General features: G+C 40.3%; 1 protein-coding gene across 2 annotated transcripts in view; it reads left to right on the top strand.

Annotated features, from left to right (window-relative positions):
* The window catches only part of DNAJC24 (DnaJ heat shock protein family (Hsp40) member C24), a 44491-nt gene that overhangs the window by 15146 nt on the left and 12252 nt on the right, over nt 1–17093 (top strand). For both annotated transcript variants that reach the window (XM_033928563.1, XM_033928562.1), the window contains exon 3: nt 12161–12299. In XM_033928563.1, coding sequence (XP_033784454.1) covers nt 12161–12299 — 139 coding nt within the window. The remainder of the gene's footprint in view (nt 1–12160; nt 12300–17093) is intronic.

The raw sequence follows: 17093 nt of genomic DNA, 5'->3' as shown, positions 1-17093 counted from the left end.
AAATGTTTCCTCCTATTGGTTTTAAAAGTATTAAACTAAAGTAAACTAAACTAAGCCTTAGGTTTGTATACCGCGCCATCTCCACAAGTGTAGAGCTCGGCACGGTTTACAGAGTTAGGAAGAAAGGAACTCCAATGAAGGGTTATAGGAAAGGAACAAGAAGAAAGAGTATTAAGCTGTAACTTCATCGAGTGTCCCGCATAATTGATCACCTTGACAGACATGATCTGATGAGGATCAGCCAGCACAGTTTCAGCAAAGGCAGATCTTGTTTGACACACTTGCTGCATTTTTCGAGGGAGTAAACAGGCAGATAGACAAGGGCGACCCGGTCGACATTGTATATCAGAAGGCGTTCAACAAGGTTCCACATGAACGACTACTTTGGAAAATTGCGAGCCATGGAATCGAGGGTGAAATACTCACGTAGATTAAAAACTGCCTGGAGCATAGGAAACAAAGAGTGGGGGTAAATGGATAATACTCGGACTGGAAAAGCATCACCAGTGGGGTGCCGCAGTGCTCGGTGCTTGGACTTGTGCTCTTCAACATCTTTATAAACGATCTGGACATTGGTACGACAAGTGAGGTGATTAAATTTGTGGAAGATACAAAGTTATTCACAGGGGGATTGCGAAGATCTACAAAGTGACATAATCAAGCTCGAGAAATGGGCATCGACATGGCAAATGAGGTTCAATGTGGATAAGTGCAAAGTGATGCATGTAAGTAACAAAAATCTCATGCATGAATACAGGATATCCGGGGCGGTACTTGGAGAGACCTCCCAGGAAAGAGACTTAGAAGTTTTGATCGACAAGTCGATGAAGCCGTCTGCACAATGCACTGCGGCGGCAAAAAGGGCGAACAGAATGCTGGGAATGATAAAGAAGGGAATCATGAACAGATCGGAGAAGGTTATCATGCCGCTTTACTGGTGCGCCCTCACCTGGATTACTGCATCCAGTACTGGTCACCGTGCATGAAGAAGGACACGGTACTACTTGAAAAGGTCCAGAGAAGATTGACTAAAATGGTTAAGGGACTGGAGGAGTTGCCGTACAGTGAGAGATTGGAGAAACTGGGCCTCTTCTCCCTTGATCGAAACATTCAAAATACTGAAGGGAATAGATTTAGTAGACAAAGACAGACTGTTCACACTCTCCAAGGTAGGGAGTACGAGAGGGCACTCTATAAAGTTGAAAGGGATTAGATTCTGTACAAACGTAAGGAAGTTCCTCTTCACCTGGAGAGTGGTGGAGAGCTGGAACGCTCTTCCGGAGTCTGTTGTAGGAGAAAACACCCTCCAGGGTTTCAAGACTAAGCTGGACAAGTTCCTGCTAAACTGGGACATATGCAGGTGAGGCTGGACTCATTTATAACACTGGTCTGTGACCTGGGGGCCGCCACGTAAGCGGACTGCTGGGCAGGATGGACCACTGTCTGACCCAGCAGCGGCAATTCTTATGTTCTTATTGTTTACAATGATACCCAGATCTTTTTCTTACATAGAAACATAGAATATGACGGCAGAAAAGGGCCGACGGCCCAACAAGTCTGCCCACTTGAGAACCCTCTCTCCAACTAATCTGCCCACTCAAGGACCCTTCCTCCCTGCTCTTGGGCTTTGGTCCAAGATCCCTGAAAATCTTAGATGACAAGGTTTTCTTGGCCTAAATGAGGGTCAAAACATGCCCAAGATCCACTTCCTAGCCATACCTAGTTTTCTGGTAGGTGTCTTGGAGTAGACAACTACCTTGAAATTAATTGCAATTTCATTGTTTTTTTAATTGTAATTTTCAATTAATGGCACCAATTAAGGCATGCCAATCTAGGCACTTATTTTAAGGCGTCTTTTATAGAATTGGCCAAAAGTGTACACGAAGCTGGTAATCTCTAAAGGTTGTTGCATACAGAAGTTATAGAATGAGAGTTAGTTTCTGTTCAGTTGAGTGTGTCATGGGGTCAGGCTGTAGGATTACCAGATGTCCGGGAAAACCCAGACATATTCTCTTTTTAGAGGACTGTCCAGGGGACAGACTAACCCAGCAGTTTGGGTTTTGGAAAGCCCCGAGCTCAGACCATGTCTGAAGGACCTCCAAGTATGCATGGATGACATCACATGCATCCACTCAGGGAAGAAGAGATTAAGTTTTGTGGGGGCTGTGCTGGGGACAGAATGGGGCGGGGCCATATGTCTGGGCTTTTATGTCACTAAATATGGTAATACAATGAAGGCTCCACTCTTATGTTGAGTAAGAACTACCCGAAGTTCAGGCTGGTTTCAGAAAAGGTCACGGAACAAGAGACATTATTGCCAATGTTAGATGGATATTGGAGAAGAGGAAAAAATACTAAAAAATCCCCTATACCTTTGCTTCATTGACTACAGGAAAGCTTTTGACTGTGTGGATCACAGTAAACTATGGAGAACTCTAGTGCAAATGGGAATACCCAAACACATAACTCAACTGACAGAGAGCCTATATGAAAATCAAGTAGCTGCAGTGAGAAAGTGCAGAGGCGAGCCACGAAACTTGTCAAAGGAATGGAGCATTTGAGCTACAAAGAACGACTCAGGAAACTGGAACTGTTTACCCTTGAGAAGAGAAGACTGAGAGGGGATTTGATAGAGACTTTTAAAATATTAAAAGGATTTGACAAAATAGACCAAGAAGCAGCATTGCTAACATTTTCGGATGTGACACGGACAAGAGGTCATAGCCTGAAACTGAGTGGCAGCAGGTTCAGGACAAATGTCAGGAAGTTCTGTTTCATACAGCAAGTGGTGGGTGCTTGGAATGCACTCCCGGAGGAGGTTGTGGCGGAGACTACTGTACTGGGATTCAAGCGCAAGTTGGATGCACACCTTTTTGCATATCATATTGAGGGATACGGTAAAGCCGGGACTCCAAAAAATAGTACCTAAATGGGCCGCCGTGTGTGCGGATCACCGGACTAGATGGACCTCGGTCTGATCCGGTGAAGGCGTTTCTTATGTTCTTATGTTATTTTCTTATGAGAACTGAACACGGCAAACTGATTGGTTTCCAGTAAAACATGGCGTCAGACAAGGATGCATCTTGTCACCTTATTTGTTCAAACTGTACAGTGAAAAGCAAATTTGGAAGAAGACAGTGTCCGTTTCAAAGTTGGTGGCTGAAATATAAACAACCTGCACTATGTAGACGATACAATGCTCATCACCAGCAGCAAAGAAGACATGCTGTACCTACTGAGAAAAGTCGAAGCCGAAAGTCATAACATAAACTGAACATAAACAAGACGAAGATCATGAACAGGGGAAATGATGAAGATTTTGAGCTTGAAGGCGATAGAATAGAAGTTGTAAATCTCCTGGGCTCTTTCGTAAACAAAGAAGCAAGTAGCAGGGAGGAAATACTCTGCAGAATAGCACTTGGCCGCTTTTCAATGAAGGCTCTCAACAAAGTGTTCAAAGGCAAGGAGGTAACACTCCAAATGAAGATCAGACTTGTCCATGCACTCATTTTCTCAGTGGTCAGTTACGGGTGCGAAAGGTGGACACTATGGAAACAAGACAGAAAAATGATTGACTCATTTGAGCTTCGGTGCTGGAGAAGGATTTTAGGCATGTTGTGGACCACCACAAGAACTAACAAATTGATTCTGGAAGAGATAATAATAATAATAACAGTTTATATACCGCAGGACCGTGAAGTTCTATGCGGTTTACAATGATTAAAAGATGTTACAGATTGAGTAGATTTAACAAAGTTAAGGGTTAGTGATTAACCGGCTTGTCACTCAAAGCCCAAATGATGATGTCTTATTTTGATCACACCGTCAGAAGAGAGAGATCACTGGAGAAGTATGTCATGTTTGGGAAGATTGAAGGAACCAGGCAAAGAGGACGACGTAATCAGATGGCTGAGCACATTGAAAACAGCCATGGGGATGATGCTGGAGGACCTTTCTAGACTAGCTCAAAACCGATTTCTTTTTAGATCTGCAATTCATTAAGTCGCTAGGACTCTAACAACAGGGTCAGGAGAATATTAGTGGAATATATAATTAATGTAAACCAGAGTTATGGGAGGAAGGACACACCTTAAAGTGTTTGCTGTAGAATGTACATCTAGTCCTTGCTCAGTTGAGTGCTTTGTGGGATCAGGAGAATATTAGTGGAAACAAGATATATATAATTAACCTTTTGGTGTGTTGTTTTTAGTTTTCTTTTAGATCTCTGACAAGTCAAATTTGTGACCTTTACATTTTTCCCTCTTGTATCTCACAGGTAAAGCAGCTCAGGGAATTCAGAGCTAGTGCAGCACTGTCGTTAATTTGGCAGAATGATCAATTAATAGAAGAGGAGGATGAAAGCGATGACAGAAGATGCTGCCTAATTAGAACCCGATGAACCATGTAGGCCATAGAGCTTTAGGGTAGCTGGGTGAGAGACCTTCAGATTGGAATAGGGAGTGCGTCACTAAGAACAGGACATTGCTAAATTAGTTACAAATTTACTGTACAACATTACAGTGACTGATAAAGAAGAGAGCTATACCGGCTACATTTCACAGTAAATTTAGTGTAGCATTTTGCGCTCTAAAGCTTACTTCTGAATAAATGTCAAGGTTTAGCTGCAAACTATAAATTAGTTCAAATATTAAAGCTCATTGCATCGCAATTTTCACATCTTAATGCTACCTGTACCTGCATTTAAAAGAGAAATAATTAAAACAATTAAATTGCAATTAACACATTTCATATTTAATTTACTGTAATACAAAAACCTGCCTGTTATAAGTTGACATAAAAAGGTGAAAAAATTGATTTGGTTATTCAAAGTGCAAACTCTTAAAAGTAAAAATTCAGAGACCAGTTTTTCATACTGCATTTTTCTAATAATTATGTCTTCTAGTCATATAAAGAGCTGAGAGTGTATTAGTTTTATACATAGATACTCATATGTTAAAAGCTGTACAAAGAGGAAGAAAACTTAGTTTTATAGACTGAGTCATAAGAACATAAGAATAGCCTTACTGGGTCAGACCAATGGTCCATCAAGCCCAGTAGCCCGTTCTCACGGTGGCCAATCCAGGTCACTAGGACTTGGCCAAAACCCAAGGTGTAGCAATATTCCATGCTAGTGATCCAGGGCAAGCAGTGGCTTCCCCCGTTTTTTTCTCAATAACAGACTATGGACTTTTCCTCCAGGAACTTGTCCAAACCTTTCTTAAAACCAGCTACGCTCTCCGCTCTTATCACATCCTCTGGCAACCAAGAGGAGCTCGACTCGGTTAATAATAATGTAATACATAAACTTGACAAGAAAAAGTAGACTGACATAGTTAATTTCCAAAATGTTTAGTAAAGAAAAAAGTTTTCAGAACTTTCCAGAATAAAGCAAAAGAACCTAAACTTCTTAAAGTAAATGGTAAAGCATTCCAAAATTTGGTTAATTTAAAAGCAAAAGAATGACTAAATCTCATAAAGATTCTGTTTTTACCACTGAGAGAGGGAAATGTAAGTTTTAATTTTTGAGAACTTCTGGCAAGATGAGATCTATGAACATTCAAGTCTAAAGGAATCAAAGTAACAAAAATGCCAAATAGGATCTATTTTATTATGTCATCATTTGTTGCATACATTAACAAATGGTGGAATATGAAAATGCTTTATGAAAACAATATATGTAAGCCAGTTACTATGGCAGAATAACAGAGAAACCTGAGCAGTTCCTTTCCATGTTCTCCATTTGGTTATCCTCTCATTTGTTCAGAAATAATATGTATATTATATTTCTTTCTTCTTGTCAAGAAGATCTGATATTTACAAGAATTGCTTGTTTTTGCCATTTCCTTTTTAAGAGAGTAATTTTTATTTCTGGAGGAAAAGTGGTGCTGTATTCACAGAATTAGACTTTTATAATGCTACACACTGAATAGTCAGGCATTTATTGCTTGTGTACAGTATGCATCTTTACCTGGATGGAGCAGGATGTGTTCCTGGGGTTGCATTTATTCACACACACTTAAAAAGAGCAGGTATACACGTAAGCATGTCCATTCACTGGGATACCGTCACAGCAGAAGTACTGTACATGCATGGTTTAGCTTTCAAAAATATGCAGAACCTCGTTCAGGACAGAGGGTGGGAGCATTTTGTTTTCTAAATTTGCCGTTTTAAAATTGTATGCTTTGATTTTCTTTTTATGAAAGTATATCGAGTTTGACTTTGCACTCAGTTTGCTGCACATGGGCATCATCTTAGAAACATGTCCAAATGTATATGATGGCATTTACATTTGTATATCACGCAGAAAGCTGCTGGTTACATGTGGAGATTTTGAGCTTGTGTGGTTTGAATAAAATCCTTATTTTATTAAGGGGGAAGAATGTTGCCAGCTCTAAGGCATGGACAGTTCTTACAAAAGTGCTCGTTTGGGCCTGGGTTTACACAAGGGATAAAGGAAGTCATTCTCCTCCCACAGAGTTTATTTGCACCTCCAAAATTGTGGCCTCCCTACTTAATTGGTGGCACTTACATATGTAGGCTTGTAAAATGGGGGCGCTATATACGTGGAAGCTGTGAAATTACCATTTCCATGTGGAAGCTGCTGGGTTCATGCCGTTCATTTTTTTCAGTCTCTGCTGCTCTCCAATGCATGTTCCTGCAGATACTTGTCCACTCCTGCAAGTATTTTAGGAAAGGCTCTGTGTCAATAAATCCTCTTCTAAAATACCACTGGACTTGAGCGCATCCTGACCTAAATGTCTCAGTTCCATCTTCTACATAGATGGTCTTTATCTGACATCTTTTATTATGTTCAGCTTCTATCACTGCCCTTCCACTTCTCCTAAGAGTCACACTCATCAATTCATGATTACACCAACAATAAATGTGATTTGTATACTTGATCATGGCTTTTCTGGGACGTAGAGCATAGAGGTCTACCTGGCACTGCGCTCACATTCCAGCTACTAGAGTTGCCGTTGAAGCCCTCTCCAACCCATTTTAAATCGGATTGCCATATAGAGGACACAGACAGTACAAGTGTGGCTGGTGCCGGCCTTAGTTGAAGTCATCATCTAAATGTCATTCGATACATCAACACACATGCAGTCATTTAAGTATAGTTGTTGTTTTTTTAATTCCATCTATTTTCTAATTAGAGATCCTCTGTGTTAATCCCACACTTTTTTGAATTCTGACACCATTCTTGTCTCCACCACTTCCCTCGGGTGTGCATCCAGGCATCGACCACCTTCTAATTGAAAAAGAATTTCCTAACATTACTCCTAAGTCTACCACCCTGCAACCTCAATTCATGTCCTCTAGTTTTAGCAATTCCCCTTCTCTGGAAAAGATTTGTTTCTATACTACCACTACTTATCATTTCTATAGTATTGCTAGATGTACACAGCTCTGTACATTAGAACATTCAAGATACGGTCTCTGTTCAGAAGAGCTTACAATCTAATCAACAGACAAAGTAAAGGGTTAGGGCAGGGATCTCAAAGTCCCTCCTTGAGGGCCGCAATCCAGTCGGGTTTTCAGGATTTCCCCAATGAATATGCATTGAAAGCAGTGCATGCACATAGATCTCATGCATATTCATTGGGGAAATCCTGAAAACCTGACTGGATTGCAGCCCTCAAGGAGTGACTTTGAGACTCCTGGGTTAGGGAGTTCATCAGGCATGAATGCTATAGAGGCTATTGTAATACAAATCATCCTTATTACTAGAGCCATCATTGGACTCTTCCAAATAACAGATGTCAAGTTCTAACAGTAAGCCAAACACCTAGGGTGGATTTATGAATGATTATTTTCAAATAAATGATTTTTTATAAGTACAGTGTAATTTCTTTTTTGGCAGAAAAATGCATACTAGAGCAAGCCATAAATCTGTTAAAAAATATAAGAATGCTGCTTTAAAAGTCTAAAAGGAAACACCAGACTGAGGAGTGGCCCAATAGTTAGGGCAGCAGGTTCAGATCCAAGGAATGAAAAGTGTGTGTAAGCCATCTGGGGAAAGGACCTACCAACTGTAGTGAATGTCTCACTTGTCTTGGGTTTGGAAAGGAAATTCAAAATCCAAATCAGACAGTTTATAACATATATTTAAAAAATTTATACACTGCCTAAATACCTAGGTGGTTCACAAGGCAAATGTGAATTTGAGGATTGTATTAAAGAGGTTTATTACAAAAAGTGACCAGTGTTCAGAATTTTCACAATTACTCGCCATGATGTGAAACAATTTAAAAACTAATTCAGAGCTTTTAAATTATACCATATTTAAAGGGCAATTTTAAGTGGTTGGTGAAGCATGGGCACTTACACATACATCAGCATTTTTAAAAGAATCTCAAATGACTATTAGCTGTCATTGCGTTGACTTCTTACATTTGGACACTGGAGAATATAAAGGATAGCCACTCCATTATTTTATGCTTTTAATACACTCTAAAATTAATGAAGTATACATAGAGAAGGAATTGCAGAAATCACGAAATTGGCATTTTAAGTACTGAAGAGAAAAACTAAACACTGGGATTCTTACTCATGAACTTAAATTACATTAACTAGAAGCTTTAAATTATGATAGAGCAATAAAATCGGTGGTAAACCCACTATAATATCAATTCATCTGACGGTGGTATGTATTAGGAAATCATAAAAGAGCAACATGTTCGCAATGTGAGGAGCTAAGACTGTAGCAAACAAACCAAAACTGCAGACTTGTACACGGTGCAGGCAAATTTTATTTTGACAAATAAATCTTAACTAAAAACCTTTTACCAGGCGAGGGACCCAACACGGTCCGTGTTTCGGACAACCTTCATCAGGGGTCCATGGTGATAAAAAAAGAAAAATATAAACAAAAAAGCCTGGAAAAATAGCGTTTAGTAGAACACCGGGGAATCGCCAAATGCAATAAAAGTTCGTCAGTCAGACTGTCTCTTACTTTATTGCTTTCAGTGATGTCAAGGCAACACTGTGTCTGGGAAGAAAGGATGATTACAGCAGGGCCAGTCTGTCACGACTTACTGTATTGCTAGGAAGATCATGTGTAATGCTACTTTTAGCCAGTGTTTAAGATCCAGTTAGAAGCCCACCTCTTGGAGAGTGCTTTCGACCACTAACTCCTCTCACCTTGGATTCTGCATCCCCAACCCTCTATGTCATGTCTGTCTGTCCAAGTTAGCTTGTAAGCTCTTCTGAACAGGGACAGTCTATAAATGTCAGCCCACCTCTTGAAGAGTGCTTTCGACCACTAACTCCTCTCACCTTGGATTCTGCATCCCCAACCCTCTATGTCATGTCTGTCTGTCCAAGTTAGCTTGTAAGCTCTTCTGAACAGGGACAGTCTATGTCAGCCCACCTCTTGGAGAGTGCTTTCGACCACTAACTCCTCTCACCTTGGATTCTGCATCCCCAACCCTCTATGTCATGTCTGCCTGTCCAAGTTATCTTGTAAGCTCTTCTGAACAGGGACAGTCTATAAATGTCAGCCCACCTCTTGGAGAGTGCTTTCGACCACTAACTCCTCTCACCTTGGATTCTGCATCCCCAACCCTCTATGTCATGTCTGTCTGTCCAAGTTAGCTTGTAAGCTCTTCTGAACAGGGACAGTCTATAAATGTCAGCCCACCTCTTGGAGAGTGCTTTCGACCACTAACTCCTCTCACCTTGGATTCTGCATCCCCAACCCTCTATGTCATGTCTGCCTGTCCAAGTTAGCTTGTAAGCTCTTTTGAACAGGGACAGTCTATAAATGTCAGCCCACCTCTTGGAGAGTGCTTTCGACCACTAACTCCTCTCACCTTGGATTCTGCATCCCCAACCCTCTATGTCATGTCTGTCTGTCCAAGTTAGCTTGTAAGCTCTTCTGAACAGGGACAGTCTATAAATGTCAGCCCACCTCTTGGAGAGTGCTTTCGACCACTAACTCCTCTCACCTTGGGTTCTGCATCCCCAATCCTGTATGTCATGTCTGTCTACCCAAGTTAGATTGTAAGCTCTTCTGAGCAGGGACCGTCTATAAATATCAAAATGTACAGTACTGCATATGCCTTTCAGCGCTATATAAGTGATAAGTAGTAGTTGTGGCTTAATTTCTGGGGAGAGCAGCCTGGAACGCAGTTCTGCTACTTTAATATTTACATTACATTACTGGCTTACACAGTTGTGGTAGAATCATCATCAGGGTAAAATGGTGCTGATGAAAGTATGATCTGGTGAGTCCATCATAAGTGTGGCATCTAGGATTTGGGAGGTTTTATCTACTGTGAGGATGCTGCTGGATTGAAGAGTGATGCTTGTTGATGCCATCTTCTGAGTGGTGTGGAAGCAGATAACATTGGTTTTGGTGGCATTTACTTTTGACTTGTTGATTTTCTATGTTGACTGAGATTTTTTTTGTAGTGTCTGATTGGCTGTTGGTTGTAGGAATGAGGAGAAGAATGTCATCTGCATATGACATTATGCTTTCATCTTCAAATTTGATATGTCCGAGTGAACTCATGAATAGGTTAAATAGAATGGGGGGGGAACGGAGAGCCTTGCGGAACCCCACAGAAGGCCTTCCAGAGGTTGGAGAACGTCCTGTCCTTTTTGACGATGTATTCTCTGTTCCATAGGAAGTCGGTGAACCATTTTAGCACCATTGTACCTCTCCACAGACTTGAAGGCTGCTGAAATGTCAAATTGAAGGAGTATTGCCTGTCAGCCTGTAGTTAGTAGTTGTTTAATTTTAGTGATTAGGGTGAGGATAAGGAGTTCAGTACTGGGACGAGTGAAAGCAAAAATGTTGCTCAATATATGTTGTAAGTTGCTTGCTTAGGTGGGCTTCAAGGAGTTTGGTAAGAATGGGAATGCTGACGATGGGACTACGCTTGGGCACTAGCGTCTTTAAGAGATAGCTGGCATGTGTTGTGTGTTGCTGTGGTAGGCAACATGCAATCTTCTTGACTGTAGCAAGACAAAATGAATGTATTCTGTGAGTCACTAAGTAATTTGAAGTATTGGGGTGTGGCAGGTTAGTAACTCGTTTGCTAGAATGCCCCTTGGAAATGAGATTGGAAGTTAGACTAGAGTTCTGAACCCTGGCCGGCTTTTTAGTCAGGACCTTAATAAGTGAAAGCACTGGATGTGCATTTCCTTTCTGACATGAGCAGAACTTCTCACACAGTTCTCCCTTTTTCAGATAGGGCTTGTAATGATTACTGGCAGTTTATCTACATAAGAATCTTTAAACATTACCCCCCCCTCCAAATTTGGTTGTTTCTGTATAATAATTAGGAAAACTGAGGACCATAGGACAGCAGGATATCTTAGTAAAGTAGGAAATGTATTAATAACTTGTAAGTGTTCATTTTATTTGATGTTAGACACTCAGAGCTAGATGCACTAAACAGGGGTGCCTGACGCGGTGGGTTGGGGGGGGAGGGGGCATCCCTCCTGTCTGTCTGTGTCAGGGGGAGAGGGGACAGCTCTGCTCAAACAGACACACAACATCTGTGCCCATTAAAAAAGAAAAGGTTTGGCATGTTATAAATATATTAATTTGTATCGGTAGGACAGGTAGCGACTGGTCTTGACCAGTCACTTTTTTCGGTTTGCTAAAAGCGATTCCTTTTTTTTGTGCATCAGTCGCTCAGCTAGTTTGCATGGCATTTTAATATTAAAGAACTTATTGGCAGAAAACCACGCTGTGAGCCTTCTTGAGTATCGAGTCGGCAAAGCCGGTTTAGCGACAATTGCTGACTTTCTTATAAAAATCAGTTTTAGGAAGCACCAGGTGTGTCCTGCTGATTTGTCTTTGAGTCCTCTATGGGTTGTTCCTGTAGCATTAAAGAATAATTTCCTCCAAAGCTTTGCTCCCTATTTACCTTAGATTTTTCTATGTATTCTACTCTTGTTTGTGTTCCTTGTTCTTCCCAGTCAAATTGTCCATAAGACTAATGATTCTATCAGCAAATTATGCAGAAAATATTGTCAGTTGCGCATTGTGGCTTACAGGTCATCGGTGGATTTGCTGCTTTTCCAGTGGTCTAATTAACCTAGCAGTAATCTCCTCTGCCCAACACTGTCACCCTGCTTCACCCCACCTTCCTTTAAAGAAGTCTCAGATTTGCTATTGATTTTGTTTTCTTTCTTTGATTGACAGTATCATCCAGACAAACAGAACCCAGATGTGCCAGCAGGAGAAGTGGAAAAGCGCGTGCAGAGGTTCATGGAAATTGATCAGGCGTGGAAAATTCTAGGGAACGAGGAGAGAAGACGAGCATATGACCTGCAGCAGCGTGGTAGGTCCTGCTGAGGAGCTGTGTAGCGGCAGCAGATTTTTCAAGCGCAGCTTACAGAGTAGCAGCTAAACAATAGTGCTAAGCAATTTTTTTTCTGCAGGGTCTAATTAAATGTTTTGTTTTAAGCTGCTTGAAGTAATGGCCAAAATGTTTTTAGGGTTTTTCTATTTAATTAGTTTTTTTGTTGGTTTTATTTTCATATTTTCTTTGCTGATTTATAATTGGCATTAAAAAAAAATCTGATCAATTTATGGCAGGCAAAGCTTGTACATACGTAAGAAGTGTAATTTTAGGTAGTTTATATTATGAGCTGTTTGCTAAAACACATGTGTTTTTTAAAAACCTGTTAGCATCACTGGCCTTCTCAAATATGCATCTTCAAATCCGAGGAGCACCTTTTCCTTTGAGTTTTAGAATATCTTTGACAAAACTTCCTCGTATGATAGGCCAACAAAATGCATTCGCTGGGTGCTTGCAGTTAGGATTTCTTTATGCTTCCCTAAAACCGTGATAGGCCACTGTGAGTGAGAAACAGAGGAAATGTAGGTCAAGCCTTTCACACATGGGCTGTCTTTCTTCTGTGCCTGAGGATAGGAGTCCTTTAGTCTTCCATTAGAAACTTCAATAAATGTTACTCTACCCTACATGTCTAGAACAGAGCATCAATGTGAAGCCATTACCATGTGTCTGTGTGTCTGTGAAAGGTCCTGCCACTGAATATATTTTCATTATACCTGTCCTTGTTAGGAGCTGGTGCTGGAAGTTAAGGAGATTAAACATGCTTTATTTTCTCAGTGTTACATTTAAAATACCAACGTTGCCACTCCCCTCTTTTTACAAAACTGCACAGCATCAATTAAATCCGCAACTTTGTCAAAGGAGCCCTTAATTTGTTTTAAGCAAGGAATGGATGAACAGTATTGCATGATGACCTAACTGAGGACTTTTCTCTAGTGCATACTCTGAGAGAGAGTTACAGATGCACATTAAACTGCAGAAATCACGTACATGTCAACTGAGAGAATGAATGAAGGAGTTAGAGCGCCAGGCCGAGAACCAGGGCAGCTGGTCCTTGTGCCCCATCAACATAGCCATCTCAGCAGTATTTTCCCTATCTGGCCTGGGGCAGTGGCAGTGTGGTAACTTTTCTGGGTGTGTCCAGCACATCCTCAGCTATCTTTTTTGAAGAATAGTCAAGTGCTAATGTATATTTTTTCATTAACACATGAACACTTACCGCCATCTGTTTTGTAGGCAGTAGCGGCTCACATAGTATTTAGTTGTTTATTTTAAATTCTTTATTTATTTTTCAGACTACAAATGCACAATAAATGATTCACATATTCGCACATTATATAATAATAAGTGCAACAAAACTTACAAATACTACTGCACAATAAAATTTCCCCCACCTTCCCAGCTAATAAACAAATATATCAAAATCTTCATGAAACTATTCATAAAATCCCTGGATCAATTCCATTCCCTTCCCTTCCCCCCCAAGATGTGTATGTTTACTTGTCTATAAAATAAAATTAGTTATTCCTCTTTACAGTATTTAGCCAATGGCTCCCAAACATCCATAAAATTCTTAAAGCGTCCCTGTTGTATTTATTTTTTAAAATATTTATAGCCAACAATTCTAAGTGGGTATCAACTGTACATACTTAATAAAATACAAACAGTGTACACAAACCTACAACCTAATGCATAAAACATACAAACAATATGCAAGCATTAATACAAAAAAAACCTCTGATTCCATAACATTTATTTATTTTCAGTATTTACATTCGGGTACTCAAGCATTTGTCCTGGTAGGCTCACACTCCATCTAATGTAGTATGGCTGCTGTTCCTGCCACCTCAAGAAGAAGCAATAAGTGCCATGGAAGCGTACCCTTACAAGCCAAATCCCTTTCCCCCTGCCAGACACGTCTCTTCTACAGAAAGGCCCTGTCTCCTCTACTCCTAAGCCCTAAGATCTAAACAGGGGTCTGCATTGGTAGTCTGGCATCCAAAATAGTGCCTCTACATGTAGGAGTACTTTCACAGTCCTGTAGCAATATGTAGTATCCCATGACTACCACTAAGGGGCTTTGGTGCCTTTGGATACCGGTGCTGATCCTGGTAGCCATGTAGGGGAACTGCTGTGGCCACAGAAAGCTACCATCGCCCAAGCAGGTCTTCAAAATGAAGGGTTTAGCTGAGAGGCCTTTTGAGAAAGTTAGTACTTTATGAACTTCTGAGTGGCTGAAGAGTGTAGCCATATGCAAAGAATTTTGAAGAGAGCATGTGAGAAGGGGGTGGCTGTGGATTTCTTTTTTATTCAGTTTTATTAGTACTGATTAGTATAGCACAGGCTTGTGGTGTCTTTATGGCATTCTCTGTGCTTCCATTCTCAGGATTACTTTCAGGATGAGAAATTCTAACATAGCTAGTGGTTGAAACTGGGCCAAATGTTTCACTGGCTCTCAGCCCGGTCACTGAATAATATGCAGGGTTTTCCAAGTAAAAAGAAAAGAAAAGGCCTGCTTTTTTTCTCACTGCTGGAATTTCCTCTGTAGGGGGATTTTACTGCTTCCAGAAGTAGTCAGTAACCATAACTGTAATCACAGCCATTGAGTCTAGGCAATCCTGGTGACCAAAATAGGTCTCTTAAAACAAGCAAAAATGTTTGCATAGTAAACAGCTCTACCATATTAAAGACAATTAGCAGAGTCCGACAGCTGAACCGGGCATGTACTTTCAGAAAGACGCTATTCTTTGTTCTGCTGGTTGTTTTAAAAAAAGATTTTATCAGCATAATTCAGTGAATCTGCTCTGCTGTGCTAAGAAAAAGACAAGACACCAAATTACAAAGGTGGGCTCCATTAAAGTACTGTAGGAATTTCAAGGTAGTAGAATTTGTCAGTGGTTAACTATTTGGAGATAGGCATAGTATTGCAGAAGAGATTTTTAGAGCTATAGAGGTTTACTTCTAAGTTTTCCCAAAATTATGCAGAATAAGGGAAGCACTTCTTAACACAGTTCTTGAGGTAGACTTGTGTGCACTACCTCCTTGGTATGTAAATCTAGCTCATGCATATTCATTGTGGATAACCCCAAAACCTGATGGGACTAGGTGTGCCTCAAGACCTGTGTTGAGAAGCACGGAGTTATGGAATAATTGGTATTGAGTGTTAGTAATAGTAGTTTTGATGTCAAACTCCATGCACAGGACACCCATCACCCCAACGTTCTACCTTTTATGAATATGAACCTCCTTGAAATCTCAAGGTAGTGTGGATCTCCTTGGGTTAAATTTGTCTAAATATAAACCCCCTTATTTCTTATATTTTGGGGAGAGTATAACCTTTTATCTGCTACTTCATATATGTCAATGTGATATTTGCATTTGGTGCTGAAGGGGGAATCCCAACAGTATCAGTGAAATTTCCAGCTCTTGAAGTCAAGTTTATTAAAAATTTTGATTCAAAGTGATGGACAATATAAAATGGGAAAGACAGACAAAACGATTAATAACAATGACATAGACCAGTGTTCTTCAACCTTTTTACACCTGTGGACCAGTAGAAATAAAAGAATTATTTTGTGGACCGGCACCAGTCTGCGGACCGGCGGTTGAAGAACGCTGGGCCAAGTTGTGGGCCAGACTATACCCATCTCCGCCCCAGACCCCTCCCCCATAATAGTACTAATTATAACACAATTTTTTCCATTCATTTTTCATATATACACACACAATATAATCTTATTAACACATAATGGTTAACCACAAAATTAAACTACACAAAGCTATATTCCTAAATTTTACCATTGGTGATTATATTTGTTTTTTTGCATCAATAAAAAAATTGTTTGATCGTAAACTATACAAAGCACACTGTATGCTTTTCAACATCAATTCCTACCAGAAAACAGATAACCTTTTTCAAATATGGGACCAAAAACTAAAAGTACTAATATATACAAACAAACCCTAAGATGCAAGACTGTGCATGCAGTACTACCCCAGATAAAAAGAAACAAATGCATTTTTTCCTGAACAGTGCAAAATACAGACAGCAGATGCACGTGCTGGCCATGTGGACCTGCAGCAAATTTCTGTGGACTGGCACCGGTCCACGGACCGGTGGTTGAAGAACACTGACATAGACGATGATCACAACTAGTAAGAAGCTAATTAAACAGGAGGGAGGCGGGGGAACTACAGAATATATTTTTTGTTTTGATTTTTTAACTTCGGACAGATCAAGCTGTATTACTTCTGAAGGAGTGACCAGAATACGAATATACATTCCATGTACTATACTGTTAAACTGACTACGATCGTGTTTGTATTTTTGAAGTCTATGCAGATGTCCTTAGAAGGAACTGGAAAATACTTTTCTACTAAAACAAATTGTTGGTAAGAGATCATTTTGGGGCAAAGAGGATCTTCATCTTTTGTTGTGTTCATTACTCTTCAGTCACTTCAGTTAACTTGATTACAGCTTGTTAAGAATACCACCATTAAGATGCCATACATTGCGTGGAAATTTGACCATGCCTCCCTTCTGCTTGCAGAGCATCATTGTCTCCCAGTAAATTTCAGAATTAAATTTAGAATCGTAACCATGGATTTTAGCCATAGAACAACTCATTTACTTGACAGATTGCCTCATTTCATACTCTAATCTAATCTAGTATTTCTGGGTTGCGCTATGCCTAAACAGGTTTGAGGAGGGCAGTTATGAACGGGAGATTGGAGGTTCTATGACTGTACTGGTTTAACACTTGAGGATGGGATTTA

The sequence above is a fragment of the Geotrypetes seraphini genome, chromosome 19, assembly GCF_902459505.1.
Source record: "Geotrypetes seraphini chromosome 19, aGeoSer1.1, whole genome shotgun sequence".
NCBI classification, from domain to species: Eukaryota; Metazoa; Chordata; class Amphibia; order Gymnophiona; family Dermophiidae; genus Geotrypetes; species Geotrypetes seraphini.
This window is presented reverse-complemented; position numbering and strand designations above follow the sequence as displayed.